Below are 15,287 nucleotides of genomic sequence, written 5' to 3'. Positions count from 1 at the left end.
ATAGACATAATGAAAGAAAAGAGGCCCATTTTACAATTTTAATTTTCTCAATCCAGAGTCCATTGAAACTAAAATTTTCTGTTCAGTTTTTTAAAATCTGTTCATCAACACATGTTCTAAAGGTGTGATTTTCCTGTTCTCTCTTTAAAGGGTCATCATGGCGATCAAGGTGCTCCCGGTGCTGTGGGTCCTGCTGGTCCCAGGGTAGGTAAATCTAAGAGATGTTTATCTCTGAAAAGACCCTATGGCAGACAGTGAGTCCCAGACCGCTTCTCCCTTGTGGAGTGTTCACTGGCACGCACAGACTTGGTGTCCTTCTTTCCTAGGGCCCTGCTGGTCCTTCTGGCCCTGCTGGCAAAGACGGTCGCATTGGACAGCCTGGTGCAGTCGGACCTGCTGGCATTCGTGGCTCTCAGGGTAGCCAAGGTCCTGCTGTAAGTATGATTTGGGGAAATAATAAAGGGCATCACTGACCTATGGGAATATCTTCTTTAGACCAAACCAAGACAGTGAAGGGCTTCCTTGGTGGCTCAGAGCAGTAAAGAATCCGCCTGCAATGTGGGAGACCTAGGTTGGATCCCTGGATTGGGAAGATCCCCTGGAGGAGGAAATGGCAACTCACCCCAGTATTCTTGCCTGGAGAATTCCCTGGACAGAGGAGCCTGATGAGCTACAGTCCACATGGTCGCAAAGAGTCGGAAACGACAGAGTGACTAAAGCATACAAGACAGTGATAACAACACATTAAAGTAGTCCCCCATTTCCCTGCTTTCTAAAATATATAAAAATTATCTGTACCTGATGAACTCTTTAAGCCCATCCCTGCAAGTATGCCTTGGAGCAAGTTGTTATTACATGAATTTGGTTCTGTTTTACTTGTTAGGGCATGCTTTTGTGTGAATCTCCATGGAAAACCTGTTACCATTGGTGTCCCGCACTGTGACCAAACCCAGAGCCTCTTGTCTCTCACTTCCACCTCTGCAGGGCCCTCCTGGTCCCCCTGGCCCTCCTGGACCTCCCGGCCCAAGTGGTGGTGGTTACGAGTTTGGTTTTGATGGAGACTTCTACAGGGCTGACCAGCCTCGCTCACCAACTTCTCTCAGACCCAAGGATTATGAAGTTGATGCTACTCTGAAATCTCTCAACAACCAGATTGAGACCCTTCTTACTCCAGAAGGCTCTAGGAAGAACCCAGCTCGCACATGCCGAGACTTGAGACTCAGCCACCCAGAATGGAGCAGTGGTAGGTTGAGATATCCAATTAGAATGACCCTTCTCACAAGTTAGGCCTTTCAAAGCCATCTCCCACTGATATGAAAGGGTATTTGAGTCAAAATGGCATTATGTGAAATCCTACTCAGTTAATAAAGTACTTTCTTTTTCCAACCAGCACCCATTTTCAAGATTGTATTGATTCGTATTTCTACCCTTTTCATGGTAATACATACCCTGCTTTTGATTTTCATGGAGAGGAGAGGAAGAACTGTCTGATTTTGAAAATAGTCACCCTCTTCCTGTTAATGTAGAGTAGACAATATATAACTGTATGATAAAAAATGCTACTTTTGGGAATCAGAATTTCTCAGTAGTAATTTTTAGAACCTATGCTCCTGTCACTCAATGAGAGGTTTTATGATCTAGGTCTTTTTCTTTTAAAGGTTACTACTGGATTGACCCTAACCAAGGATGTACTATGGATGCTATCAAAGTATACTGTGATTTCTCTACTGGCGAAACCTGCATCCGGGCTCAACCTGAAGACATCCCAGTCAAGAACTGGTACAGAAATTCCAAGGCCAAGAAGCATGTCTGGGTAGGAGAAACTATCAACGGTGGTACCCAGGTAAGGAATTTTATAAACATTCCTTTTCCTACTAAATACTATCTAGCACTATTTGCTTTTTAATTATCCTCATTTTGGCCTTTTACCAAAATGGGCTTTTTAAAAGAACCTGCTCTGTTCTTGGGTTCTGTTACTTCCTGGATTGCGTATTACAGATAGATTGATTGGACATGTCCATACAATCCAAAAGTTATTATTCAGATATGACTTAACTGATAGTCACTGGAGAAAGTGACAATGTCACATAGTGTGAAGGAGTACAAGCCATCATCTAGTCCGGTATCCATGAACATATGTTTTCAAGATGTGAGCTTTTCTGAATTTCTAATTAAAAGTTTTCATTAATTTTATTGGTGGAAAATAAAAGGGTCTAAATCTCTACCTTCTTGTTCTTATTTTTAAAAGGAAACATATATGTAGAGAGAGAGGAGCTTTATCTGAAATAGGTCACTTTTTGAGATGACTTGCCTCGGCATGGTAGTTCCTGTGTTCCTTCTAGGTAGCTGCTACTTCAAAGACAAGTGAATTGAGTCTCCTTTAAAAGTTCAGGTTCATACCTGAGTCCATTATTCTTCTCTATACCAGACTATTTTTTTAAATTTGACTTTTAGTATCTGAGTCCTTCTTCATTTAACTGGAATTCCCATATTACTCTCTGTAGTTTGAATATAATGTTGAAGGAGTAACCACCAAGGAAATGGCTACCCAACTTGCCTTCATGCGTCTGCTGGCCAACCATGCCTCTCAGAACATCACCTACCATTGCAAGAACAGCATTGCATACATGGATGAGGAAACTGGCAACCTGAAAAAGGCTGTCATTCTGCAAGGATCCAATGATGTCGAACTTGTTGCCGAGGGCAACAGCAGATTCACTTACACTGTTCTTGTAGATGGCTGCTCTGTAAGTAATAGTGGAATATGGGAATAACAGTAATTTGGGAAGTGGGATAGTGGAGCTTAGACCATTAAATGAACAGATGAATGAGAGACCTAACTTATTTTTCTGTCATAAATACATTTGTTTATATTCAGATGGTAAATCCAGAGCATTCTTAACAGATCTTGCCTTCTGAAATTCTCTGAAATACTGAACTATATACTATGTTCCATGTATTATTTTTCTTTTAACATGTTTTTTAAATGATGACGTAAAGCCATAACTTACAATTACTTGAGGTTAAAAAGGCCCAGGCTGTAATTTATAATATAGTACATAAGGGGCTTCCCAGGTGGTGCTACTGGTAAAGAACCCGCCTGCCTATGCAGGAGACATAAGAGATGTGGGTTTGATCCCTGGGTCGGGAAGATCCCCTGGAGAAGGGCATGGCAACCCACTCCAGTATTCTTACCTAGAGGAGCCTGGAGGGCTACGGTCCATAGAGTTGCAAAGAGTCAGACATGACTGAAGCAAATTAGCACACATACATAATAAAATAATTCTATATGAATAATATCTGATATATATTTCTATATAAATGTGTGTTCTATATAATTATATATTATACAATATAATTGTATGTAATATATCTAATTATAATATGATACAAGATGATTAGATTCCATAACAGTGCTGCTTTATGTATATTCCTGTCTTCTCTTTTTAAACAGAAAAAGACAAATGAATGGCAGAAGACAATCATCGAATATAAAACAAACAAGCCATCTCGCCTGCCTATCCTTGATATTGCACCTTTGGACATCGGTGGCGCTGACCAAGAAATCAGATTGAACATTGGCCCAGTCTGTTTCAAATAAACGAACTCAACCTAAATTAAAGAAAAAGGAAATCTGAAACATTTCTCTTGGCCATTTCTTTTTCTTCTTTCCTAACTGAAAGCTGAATCCTTCCATTTCTTCTGCACATCTACTTGCTTAAATTGTGGGCAAAAGAGGAGAAGGATTGATCAGAGCATTGTGCAATACAATTTAATTCACTCCCCCTCCCTTTCCCCCTCTCCAAAAGATTTGGATTTTTTTTTTTCAACACTCTTACACCTGTTGTGGAAAATGTCAACCTTTGTAAGAAAACCAAAATAAAAATTGAAAAATAAAAACCATGAACATTTGCACCACTTGTGGCTTTTGAATATCTTCCACGGAGGGAAGTTTAAAACCCAAACTTCCAAAGGTTTAAACTACCTCAAAACACTTTCCTGTGAGTGTGATCCACACCGTGAGGTGCTGACCAGAGATGAGCTGAGGTATTTGTGTTTTTTTGTTCAAAATACGAAGGTGCTAATTAACAGTATTTCAGATACTTGAAGAATGTTGATGGTGCTAGGAGAATTTGAGGAGAGATACTCCTCTGCTGTTGAGCTGTATTGTGTATTTTTTTTCATTTGACTTAACATCAGTACTTTACATCTTATTCCCACAAAGTAAGTGGATCATTTGCCCAACATTGTCCTCTTCTTTAAATTCAGCATTTGTTCTTTGCCAGTCTCATTTTCATCCTCTCCCACGGTTCCAAAGAAGTCTTGTTTCTCGGACAAGCAGAAAAATTAAATTGTACCTATTTTGTATATGTGAGATGTTTAAATAAATTGTGAAAAAAATGAAATAAAGCATGTTTGGTTTTCCAAAGAAAATATTGAGTAGAATTCCTTGCTTTAGTGCTCTTCTCAATATAAATATAGATTATAGCAGCTCCACCAGCCATAATACCAAGTATTTCTCATTAGATAGAAAATCTGCAAAAAGGGCAGTTTGGTATGGTAGAAAGAGCAGAGAACAAGGACCCTGGGGATCTGAGCTCCAATTCTGGCTCAGCTCCTTCCGGCTAACTGACCTTGGGCATTTCACCTTCCTGAGTTTCGCTATTTATCTATAGTATAGGGAAGATTCCTTCTCTGAACTAACATTTGCCCTACTCAAAATACATAATACTTAAGCAACATGGCAGAGGTTGACCCACGTTTATGCTAAGTAGAGGTCCATAGAACCTTTTGGTTTATTATCCATTAAGCACTTTGAAACAGTGGCTGCAAGTTGGTCTATGCACAATTAATACTATTAACTAAAACTGTTTCAAATATTCAGTGAAAAACGCCACACACTTGCATCTGCTGCAGCTGAGTACAGTGCCTGTTAAGAGGCAACGTGTGTGCTGTCAGTCAGCACAGACTCTTGTGGATAATAGTACCGTGAACACCCACCTGCCAAATCAAGTTCGTTCTCCTCCCCTGCACCTTTCAACGACATCTTTAACACACTTAAACATAGTACGTGTCAAGGAAAATGTTCAGATTCATTTAGGACTTATTTCCTGTTGCAGAACATAATTGCGATTGTAATATTTGCCTCCTGCTATAAAATCATCGAGATTCAATTAGTTTTAAAAGCAAAAGACTGAACATGATAAAAATCTAAAATTAACTCTGGAAAGTTAGCAAGGTCTACTAACCAAATGATAAGTTCAAATTATGGTCCCTCTACCACCAAAATCAGATCCCTGGGATGCTTATTGAAATGCAGATTCCCAATCCTCAGCCACCAAATTAAGACTTAGTAAGGAATTAGTATTCTTTTAAGCACCTTGAAAACTTCTGACAGCGCACCAATTGGGATACCATTGGATAAAGTGATTTCAAACAATCCTTTGTAGCTTTAACATTTTATGTCTGGCAAGAAAGAATCAATACCCTTGACCAAGTAACATAAAGAAAAACTGAACCTTTGGGATCATAGTATGAGTACTCCCCACAAATTGCTAATTGAAATAACAAAGGTAAATTTACATAATAACCAGTTAGAAATCCCTGGATTAAAAATACGCTATGCTCAGGCTTGCAGTATAAGAAACAACCATAAAGATAGCATAAAGAAGGGAGAAAGAAGCAGGAATAAAACCAACATTTATTGACTACCAACTATGAGCCTAAACTACGCTATATGATAATGACTGGTCAAACTATATCCAAATAGGGAGATTTCCTAATGACTTAATAGTCATTTACTCATCTATCTGTGACTAGTATAGTGAAATAGTTAAATAATGGTAAACCTGATAGATAACAATAAGGAAACAAATGATGGCGTATCTAATAAATACCAATGAGGAAAAAATGATATATCTAACAGATAATAATGAGAAAACAGTGAAATAAAATTTTATATCCCAGTAACATTTATGAGGATAATTAAAAGTAAAAAGATAATAGAATGTCACAGTCTTTAAAATATATTCAGGTACACTGTCATTAAAAATATTTTAAATGCATATAAAAATACTAAGAGTAGGGATATTCATGTATTAACAATAGAAATGATTTTATTTATAAATTATCCAAATTTTCTGCAATGTAGTTATATTACTTTTGTCATTTATAACAAATTTAAAATATCATGAAAAGAAATACACAGTCACAAGTGAAAACGATCCTGGTTGAGGAGTGACCAACCCCAGGGGAAGGGTGGTCATCCTCCCCCTCACCCCCACCTTCTGATAAAGAAGGAAAATCCTGACCTACAGTGTCATTATTCATCACATCCCAGCTACTCTGGGGGACACTGGGGAGAGGAGTACAAAGCCATACCGCAGCAGCGTCCTCAGGGATCTCGCAGTTCAGTTGCAGAGAGAGAATAAAATAACGTGTATACACAATTTTAAATGAAGTGTCCTCCAACAGTAGCAGAGGACTCCATTAATTAATGAGATGAAGTGTCAAGAAACTGACCCTAGCCTCATGCAACAACAGTGATCCTGGGACTGGCCGGCTAGCTCTTGCCAGAGATCTCACTTCACCTTCTAGCCTCTGCCTAGCTAAACGTTTCTTCTCTGGAGGCCACACAGTAGAACAGTCTGGTACTTACCAAGCCAGAAGGTCCACTGTTTCTGTTCCCAGTGCTGGGCAATGGCCTGAAGGCTTGGCCCTTGGACGGTAGATCCCCTCTTTAAAGGCTAATCACCAGACTCCAGGGACCCTCCTCACAACATCTCCTGACCTTTGGTCATACAAAGGTCAGCCGCCTCGAATTTGTGCTGGTATGAGAGGAAAGAAGATGGCACAGGAGAGAGTGAAGGAGCTAGGTAGCTAAGAAGAGGGAAAGAGATATTAATCAAGTCTGGTAAAAAGTGTCATTTAAAATTCTAAAATCAATACAGCTAATACACGGGCAAAAAGCAGAGACACCTGAGCAATGCTGAACACATCTATATCTTTAATGCCCAAAGACTTTTTTAACCTCTTCCACTTAATATCACTGAAAAGGAAGTTCAGAAATTGAATTATATATAAGGAAAGTTGGAAATGTCATTTGGGGTCAGAACTATGATCCATCTAGTTGAGTGCTTTGCCTTTGACAGTGGCACCTGGGGAAATTTGGGAGAAAAGTGGTTGGCACTTCCCATGAAGCCAGCCTCAAAACTCCCATTTAATAACCCATTGTAAATCTTCTTTGTACATAGATGTATCTAAACCCTTGAAGAGCCCTCTATCCGTTTTGAAATATGTTGGTATTACAGTACCAAAAGGAGAGAGCTAATGCTGAATTGTGAGCTCAGCTTCCTGGCCCTCTGATCAAGCAACTAAAATAGGCTTTGTGTGCCTATGCCTGGATCAGCCAGGGAGCCAACAACTCAGTGTCCTCAGGGAGCACCAGTAACACAGCAAGGGGGCCACAGGCAGCCCAAATGACTGGCTTATCCCCACAGTTCAGTCAAACGAGCACGTAATTTGTGGTCAGCAGCCAAGGTCATGAGCACCAGCTCCACTACTGACCAACCAAGGGCCCTTGGGAGAGTCTCTAAAGTTTTCTGAGAACTTGGTTAACGAATCTCTGCTCTCAGAGATTTCCATGAACACACCTGCTCTGCCTGTCTCACAGAACCACTGGGAGAAGCAAAGGGGGCAAGTGTGAAACTGCTTAATGAAGTGTAGACAAACGGTACTTGTCACGTTAGGTTCAAAACTTCCAGTCACTTGCAGTCACCTCTTGACTTAAGGTCCTATCCGTGGCCCTCCAATTTAGGGGGAGCAGAGATTAGAATTTAAATTTAGTTAGCACCATTCTCTAAATTGGTAGTCAATCAATTTTGAGTTGTGCCTTCCTATCGGTAAAAATGTAAGTTCTTACAATTAATTTTGTTAGCCTCTTTATATACTAATGTTATATATATACTATAACATTATGTGTACTAATATATTATGTGCAATATAAAACCTAAATGGAAAAAAATTTTAGAGAAAAAATAAAAACAAAGAGAAAACTCCACACTTCTCTGGATCATTTGGCACATCCCTTGGTGTGCACCACCTGTCCACTCCACATCTCTGAGACCATTGTTCTAAACAAGGATTTGTGGTAGGCTCCAGGGGAGGGCAGAATATGAATAAATTCCTGAAACAGAGGGCTAAATTTTGTGCACATATGCATATTTATCGGAAAAGGGTCCACACCTTTCTTCAGCTACTCCAAGGGGTCTAAGACCAAAAATGATGTCATAAACCACCAACCAGAAGAAATACTACTCACTTCATTAAACTTGGATTTTTCTGAACTATGACTCTCATATCTCATCTTGGGTCTCATACTCAACATGCTGCTTCTCCTATCCTAAGACCCAAGAGAACAAACCAATGGCCCAAATTAAAATGGAGGTTTGTCATTCACTCTTCCAGTTTCCTCCTACAGACCCTCCAGCCTATGTTCAACAAGTCTCAGCATATGCTTTATGACCTACCTTATACTCTGCAACATCAGAATACTCCAGTCCACAAAACCTCTTCACATGAGAACAAAGTCAATCATGGAGAACAATTAATGAGCTATTCTCTTTATGTAAAATATGCAGATGCTGGTTATATATATTTTTGTTAAAAAAAGAAGTTTTAACCTAAAAGGGAGTAAAACCTGGCCACTGTTAGAGATTGTAAAGACAATAATAGGAACATGATTTTCAGGGACCCTCAAGTCATTTCATAGAACCAAATATCTCTTCTTCATCTGGCTGTCCTCAAGCAGATATATTATTCTGAGTCCAAGGTATAAGAATAATCTTGGACAGAATTAGCAATCCTAATGGATTCTAGAAAGATATCTTTAAAACTGCAATTCACTACATATTTATAGATGTTCTCTACTACTGAACATACACATGAAATGTATTTTTCTACTAAAGTAAATTTTTTTTTCTGCTGCAGCATTGATGTTGGTGTCCAATGACTTAATTATCCATAAACAGCATGGAAGAAAATGAAATTAATTTTTTTCATGGAACCTGTTAATGCCAGGCAGGATAAGAACACTTAATTCACACCACTGTGCTAAGTGGATTGCCTTTCTCTCCCTACAGGATGTCACTTCAAGTTCGCTGCTCCCCCTGCTGATGGGATAACAGAACATCCCAGCCTTTTAACACTGCCATATGGACATCACCAGAGAATGAACACTCAGATTTGGGAGAAAATAGAACAACTTCCTGTACTTATTTCCTGCCTGCCCCAGACACATAGCCTTCTCTCCAGATGGTGGAGAGACAGTGTCCATAGGGGTCTACCTTTATGTCCTTAATGCTCTCTTTTCCTTCTTCCCCTCTATCTTAAAGAGATGGGAATACCAGACCACCTTACCTGCCTCCTGAGAAATCTGTCTGCAAGTCAAGAAGCAACAGTTAGAACTAGACATGGAACGATGGACTAGTTCAAAACTGGGAAAGGAGTACGTCAAGGCTATATATTGTTACCCTGTTTATTTAACTTATATGCAGAGTACATCATGCAAAATGCCGGGCTGGATGAAGCACAAGCTGGAATCAAGATCGCTGGGAGAAATATCAATAATTTCAGATATGTAGATGATGCCTCCCTAATGGCAGAAAATGAAGAGGATCTAAAGAGCCTCCTGATGAAGGTAAAAGAGGAGAGTGAAAAAGCTGGCATAAAATTCAATTTACCCTTCTAATCTATCCTTAATCTCTCTCCCATGGAGCTAATAAGTGGAAATCCCAAGGAGACAAACATAAAGCTCAAAAGGAGAATGGTCTTTTAGGTAAGCAGAGCTGTCCCATGCTAGAAATTCTGCACCCTCCCAATACAGTGAGTAACCCTTCAGGGTTTAAGCAAGAGGGTTTAAAGATTATATGGACAGAGAGAAGATGGTGTGAGAGAAAGAACAGGGGCTTCGTAAGCAGAGCTGTCTGGATTTAAATCCTGTTTCCACCATTTCCATAAAACGGTGATAATGATGATACCACCCATTGGACTGTTAGGGTTGGAAATACGAATGCAGAGCAGCTTGTAAGGTTGGTGTCGAACAAGTTCCCAGCAACCACTGTTATCATTATCCTACAAGGCTGGATCTTCTCTGAAAGCCCTTAACTGCACTGCTAACAAAAGCAATCACCTTTCTACAGGTACCATCTTCTGTGACAGCAACAGCCTAAAACAACAGCACCACTGCACTTTAATTTTTTCTACCACAAATGGATTCCAGCAAACTTCCAAACCCTCACAATTTTGGTGAATACCACTCCACAATCCAACTTTAAGAAGTACTTTTATTAAAAGCTTGGAAATCTTTTCAATTTTTTACAACAAAAAACAATAATGATTCCACGTTGACAGTTAAAAAAAAGAACATTTCTGACAAATAGAACAAATTTGCACTTAACTGGTCTCTGCCCTATGCCATTAGGAGCTTCCAACTTTTGAGAGAAAGTTTCTGAGCATAGAAATGGTCCTTTTGCTTACTTGGAAGCCAGTTTTTCTATACAAATGGGCTATAATTCATACATTTTGAATAATCTAGACTTCTGATACTTAATTTTCACAATTTGATTTTTTAAAATTTTGTCTCTGGCACTAGTAATCCTATCTCAAGAGTTATCAGTACAAGAAATGATCGTAATTATTAAATTCATGTCCTCTGGGAAATTTCTTGTCCTGTATAAATTTATTCAAGGGTTTTAAACATCATTAAATCACCTATTATTGCCAGTGCTTTGAATGTCTATATGAGTAATATCATAAGTAGATCCACTTCAAAGAAACATAGAAGAAGCTTTGATTAGAGTTATTTCCAACATGGTTTTTCTATTACTGATTATCAGTCTCCTTTCCTTTGTAATACAGAAGTCTAAAATAATTTCAAGAACTTTATCAATGTAGCGAAAGTTTCCATCTACCACTTTGTTCATTACGATATGCTCCTAATTAAAAAAAAAATTGTTAAAAACCTTCTTCAGATAACATCTAGAAAATTGCCCATTTAACCATTTTTCTAGATTTTTCACAACAAATATTTACCTTGGGCATGTTATTAAAATACAGTGAACTTACGGTCAATTTGAAGCACCATATGTTTTCTTAGCTTTTTCTTCAACTAAAATAATACAATAAACACTCACCTTGCCATCATAAATTATAAAAAGAGCTGTGCTGTTCTTCTCTCAAGCTTAGGAAGACTATCTATCAAAACAGAGGACAAAGCCCACTAAATCCTTTGAACCTCTGAAGAGAGAAAGACAAATCAATGCCAAAAATGATGTGCCTTCTCACCAACACACAAATTAAACTCTGTATTTTGTAAGATTTATAGGGTAACTGAGCTCTTTTTATTATCATTTTTGCTAGGTATCTGTCAAGTGAGTCTAATTTAGCAAAACAAATTAATATGTTGGGGAAAATCTCTAGTCTCCATTCTCAGTTGGTAAAAAAAAAACCATGCAGACAGTTTAGTCACCCTACACCACTCATATTATGATTTAATTGGTCTGAAATATTGTTTTAAAACTCCCTCAGTGATTGTAATATGCAATGAGTCTCCAGAAAATTTGTACTAAAGTCACAGTAAAATCACTGGTAAAGTTGGAAGTGCTTTTTTCTAGAAAGAAAGTGTGCAATGCTCCTCCAAGTTTTTCCAGACCCCACATAATAACTCCCTAATCAGAACTGCTGGGGATGGAGCCAAGGGATCTGTATTTTCAGTGAGTAGTGAGGTGATTCTCATGTCCTCTCAAAGTTCGGGAACCACTGGTTTATTGCTCTCATCGTATTATTGACGTATTCTTAGATGATTCTGTTCCCCTTTCCCCAGAATGTTTAGGACTACAGCTTTAAAATCATGGGCTCTTTAAGCTGCTTTAAATGAGAACATGTAATGGCTCATTGAACACACGAGCAATTAATTTGGGAACAGTTGCAATATTACAAATGTGATTACTTATTGCAAACCCAATTAATCTGGTCGGGAGGAATGTTAATTACAAAGGAGTTTGGAAATTAGCATGAGTGCATGACTAAATGCCTATATCTCGACCTTATTGTATTGTCTGTCTGCTAATTTATTTTAAAAATACTTCTACAGGAGGGCTCATGTATATATATGCATATATGTAATAAGGTAACATTACCCCACATTCCAGGCCCAAGTAAATAATCTTGGAATTACCCTAACTATGAAAATTCACAGTTGGAGAGGTGGCTACTCTGGTATTTCAAACAGCATTATTGAAATCTACACCAGAATATATATATTAATTAGCATGAAAGATGTTAAAAATAAATTTTCATAGTTGACATAATGGCTTGATATTTTGACTAATAAATATTTAATATTAACAAAATTTGCGCTAAACCTTGCTCTGCTTATTGCATACCACTTGACAACAAGATTGATAAGAAAAGACATATAGTCCAATCTATTTTCAACCACCAAACACTACCTATACTTACTCCAAACTCTTGAATCACTAAATTGGCTTAGATCAGTCCCCAAAATTGAGAAACATCAGGAGATGACCAAGAAAATGACAAAAATAAAGCAAAAATATATTTGATTAAAAACTAGAATAAAACAATGACTAGCATAAAACAATAAATGTATTTTTCTATGAGCAGTGGAATATCAATCAAAACAAATTCAGATATAGAAGAAAGCAATCAGGAGGTTTCCAAAGCTGCCAAGAAATTCTCTCCTAATTTGGGAACAACAAAGTTTTACTAGGTCTGTGCGCTTTTTTCGGTCCCTCCCCCTTGGGCGTAATTGAAAAGATAGAGGCAGAGTCTTAGCCAAGCTGGGCCATTCCACTCCTCTCCTCTGAGAATTTAAAACTTGGAGTGGAGAATGACAGAGACTGAGAGCCACTGAAGTTGAGGCATCCTAATGACAATACTCCAGAGACCACAATGAACTTCTGTTGATGAGGTGCCAGAATAGCACTAGCTAGGGGTGGTTCTTTGAATTATGAAATAATCCAGTGTCCTTCTACTAACTTTCTTTTTTAAGTTAGAGAAAATTGGTTTCTGTTAAATAAAACAAGCGAAAAAAAAAATACAGTTTTGGTAAATACACCTACTTAAAAGAATATACTAAAAATGGGAAAATACAGGACAATTTCAGAATAAGTAGATACTTAGAGTTAACAGAAATAAGAACCAACATTTGAACTGTTTTATAAAGTATCCAGAGAAAGAATATTGTTGGAACACAATTCTCTATGGATTTATAAAATTTCTGTAAAGTGTCTTGCAAGCAGAAGTATGTTAGTCACTCAGGAGTGTCCACCACTTTGCGACCTGATGGACTGTAACCTGCCAGGCTACTCTGTCCATGGCAAGAATCCTGGAGTGGGTTGCCATACACTGACTATCTATGTTTTGGGCTACCTTTTCAAGGATGTTTGTTTAGTAGCCTTGGAAGACAGAGGCAGTGTCTCCCTCCACAGTGGAGGGCAAGCTACTGTCCAGTATAATAAAGATGTTTCCCTACAGGGTAAATGTCAGGCAGGTCTGATTACAATTCACTGTAAAAGATTGGGGTTCCCTGTACTTGGTGTTCCTCATTTGTGACACATTCATGGAGTTGCCCTCAATGCCCCTGTGAGACCTGGGGGCAAGAGGACCAGAAGGAAACAGAAAGCTCATGTGACTTGCCTTGCTGTGAGTAATAAAGTCCTTTTCTGACTTGGAAGTCACGTGTCTTCTGCCAGCATCTATTAAACTGTGGCAAGGTAATATCATAGCTTTAAAGGAGAGGAAAATTTCAGACCCTTCACAATTCTTGACAAACATTTCAGAGATGAATTCATACCATAATGAAGCTGCATCAGTTCTGTATTCCTGTATTTCAAGTTGCCTAGCAACTAGTTGGTCACCACTGATCTGACAATCCGTAGTAATGAAAGAGCACGCTACATAGAAAAGCATGATTGAACTATGTGCTTCTAGGTGACAGATTGCCTGAGTCGTCTCTGTATCTCCTTTACCACCTAGCCCAACCCCTGATATAGACAGCGTGCTCAATGATTTTATGTTGAACAAATTGTTAAATGAAAGAATTGTTGACTATTCAAATAACTCTGCTGGGACAAATATAGCATTGTAGGAAATAAGATAGTTTTAAAATCTGTGTTACTTTTCCTCAGAATCATTCTGTTTCTTCAGGGTCACTTAAATGTAAATAATAGAGGTCCATTCAAGGAAGCTTAAGAGACAGGGAGGTGTATAGGGGAATAAGAGCAGGAAAGGTAAACAGCTTTGCTGAAACTGGAGCTGGAACGTGGCTATTTAAGGTGGCTTTAGAGATCTCAGGAGCAGGAATTTGTGACTCTTTTCTCTACAGCTCCACCACTAATCTGGTTCATTCATATTCTGCATGTTTGTCCTTTCAGATCTGCTATTAATTGGCAATCTTTTTTTTTTTAACTTGCTATTCTAGTTCCCTAGGGAGACATTGCAGTGCAGTTCATAAATCCCTTGGCAGCCTATTAACTCATGACCTTTGAGTCGACATCCCATCAGCTCTGATCATTAAAGTCATGTGGTATAACACGTGGCCATCAGAAGCCATGGATGGGGCAATTTTTAAAGAGGGTGAGAGCCTAAAGGCCATGAAAGGCCATTCTGTTTGAATGTATGTTGTCTCCATCCTCACACTCTTCCTATCCCATCTTTCTCTTGATAAATACATGTCTTATTTCACCAGGTTTGAGCATTATTTTTAAATACCAAGTGCTCTTACACATGAGCTTTTATTTTAAAAATGCTTGCACCAAAAACCTTGTGAGAGGGGACAAAGAACACAAATTAAAAAATACAAAATGAAAGGTCATTAAACAGACAAAAAACAGTTCAATTCCTCTAACAATTAAAGAAATATGAAGTAAAACTTCACCTGATCTATGGCTAGGCTTCTTTTGAAAATAATGTTTTAGACAAAAGATCAGCCCCATGTATAGTTGGCATGATGTGTGTGTGTGTGTGTGTGTGTGTGTGTGTGTGTATGTAGTGACATTATATGACTATGACATATAGTCTCATACATAAACGGGTACAAAATTTCTGGAAAGCAGTTGATCAGTATGTATCAAAAGAATTTAAAATGTTTATACTTTTGACAAGTTACTCTTCCTCACCTAGGAATGTATCCTAGGAGATGAATCCTTGATTTTCCTAAAGATTTTTGGATGAGTGTCTACATGAAGAGTTTCCCAAAAAGCTGT

At 38.3% G+C, this 15,287-nt stretch overlaps 1 protein-coding gene across 1 annotated transcript in view; it reads left to right on the top strand.

Moving 5' to 3' along the window:
• COL1A2 (collagen type I alpha 2 chain) overlaps positions 1 to 3,918 on the top strand; it is a 36,678-nt gene extending 32,760 nt beyond the window's left edge. The window contains exons 47-52 of the mRNA XM_005909695.3: positions 151 to 204; positions 327 to 434; positions 985 to 1,243; positions 1,659 to 1,843; positions 2,505 to 2,747; positions 3,455 to 3,918. Of these exons, the coding sequence (XP_005909757.1) occupies positions 151 to 204; positions 327 to 434; positions 985 to 1,243; positions 1,659 to 1,843; positions 2,505 to 2,747; positions 3,455 to 3,601 (996 nt within the window). The 3' untranslated portion in view covers positions 3,602 to 3,918. The remainder of the gene's footprint in view (positions 1 to 150; positions 205 to 326; positions 435 to 984; positions 1,244 to 1,658; positions 1,844 to 2,504; positions 2,748 to 3,454) is intronic.
• The last annotated feature ends 11,369 nt before the right edge of the window (positions 3,919 to 15,287 follow it).

Source organism: Bos mutus, chromosome 4 (assembly GCF_027580195.1).
Source record: "Bos mutus isolate GX-2022 chromosome 4, NWIPB_WYAK_1.1, whole genome shotgun sequence".
Taxonomy (NCBI): domain Eukaryota; kingdom Metazoa; phylum Chordata; class Mammalia; order Artiodactyla; family Bovidae; genus Bos; species Bos mutus.
The sequence above is the reverse complement of the archived record's forward strand: the minus strand, read 5'-3'. Positions and strand labels throughout refer to the sequence as shown.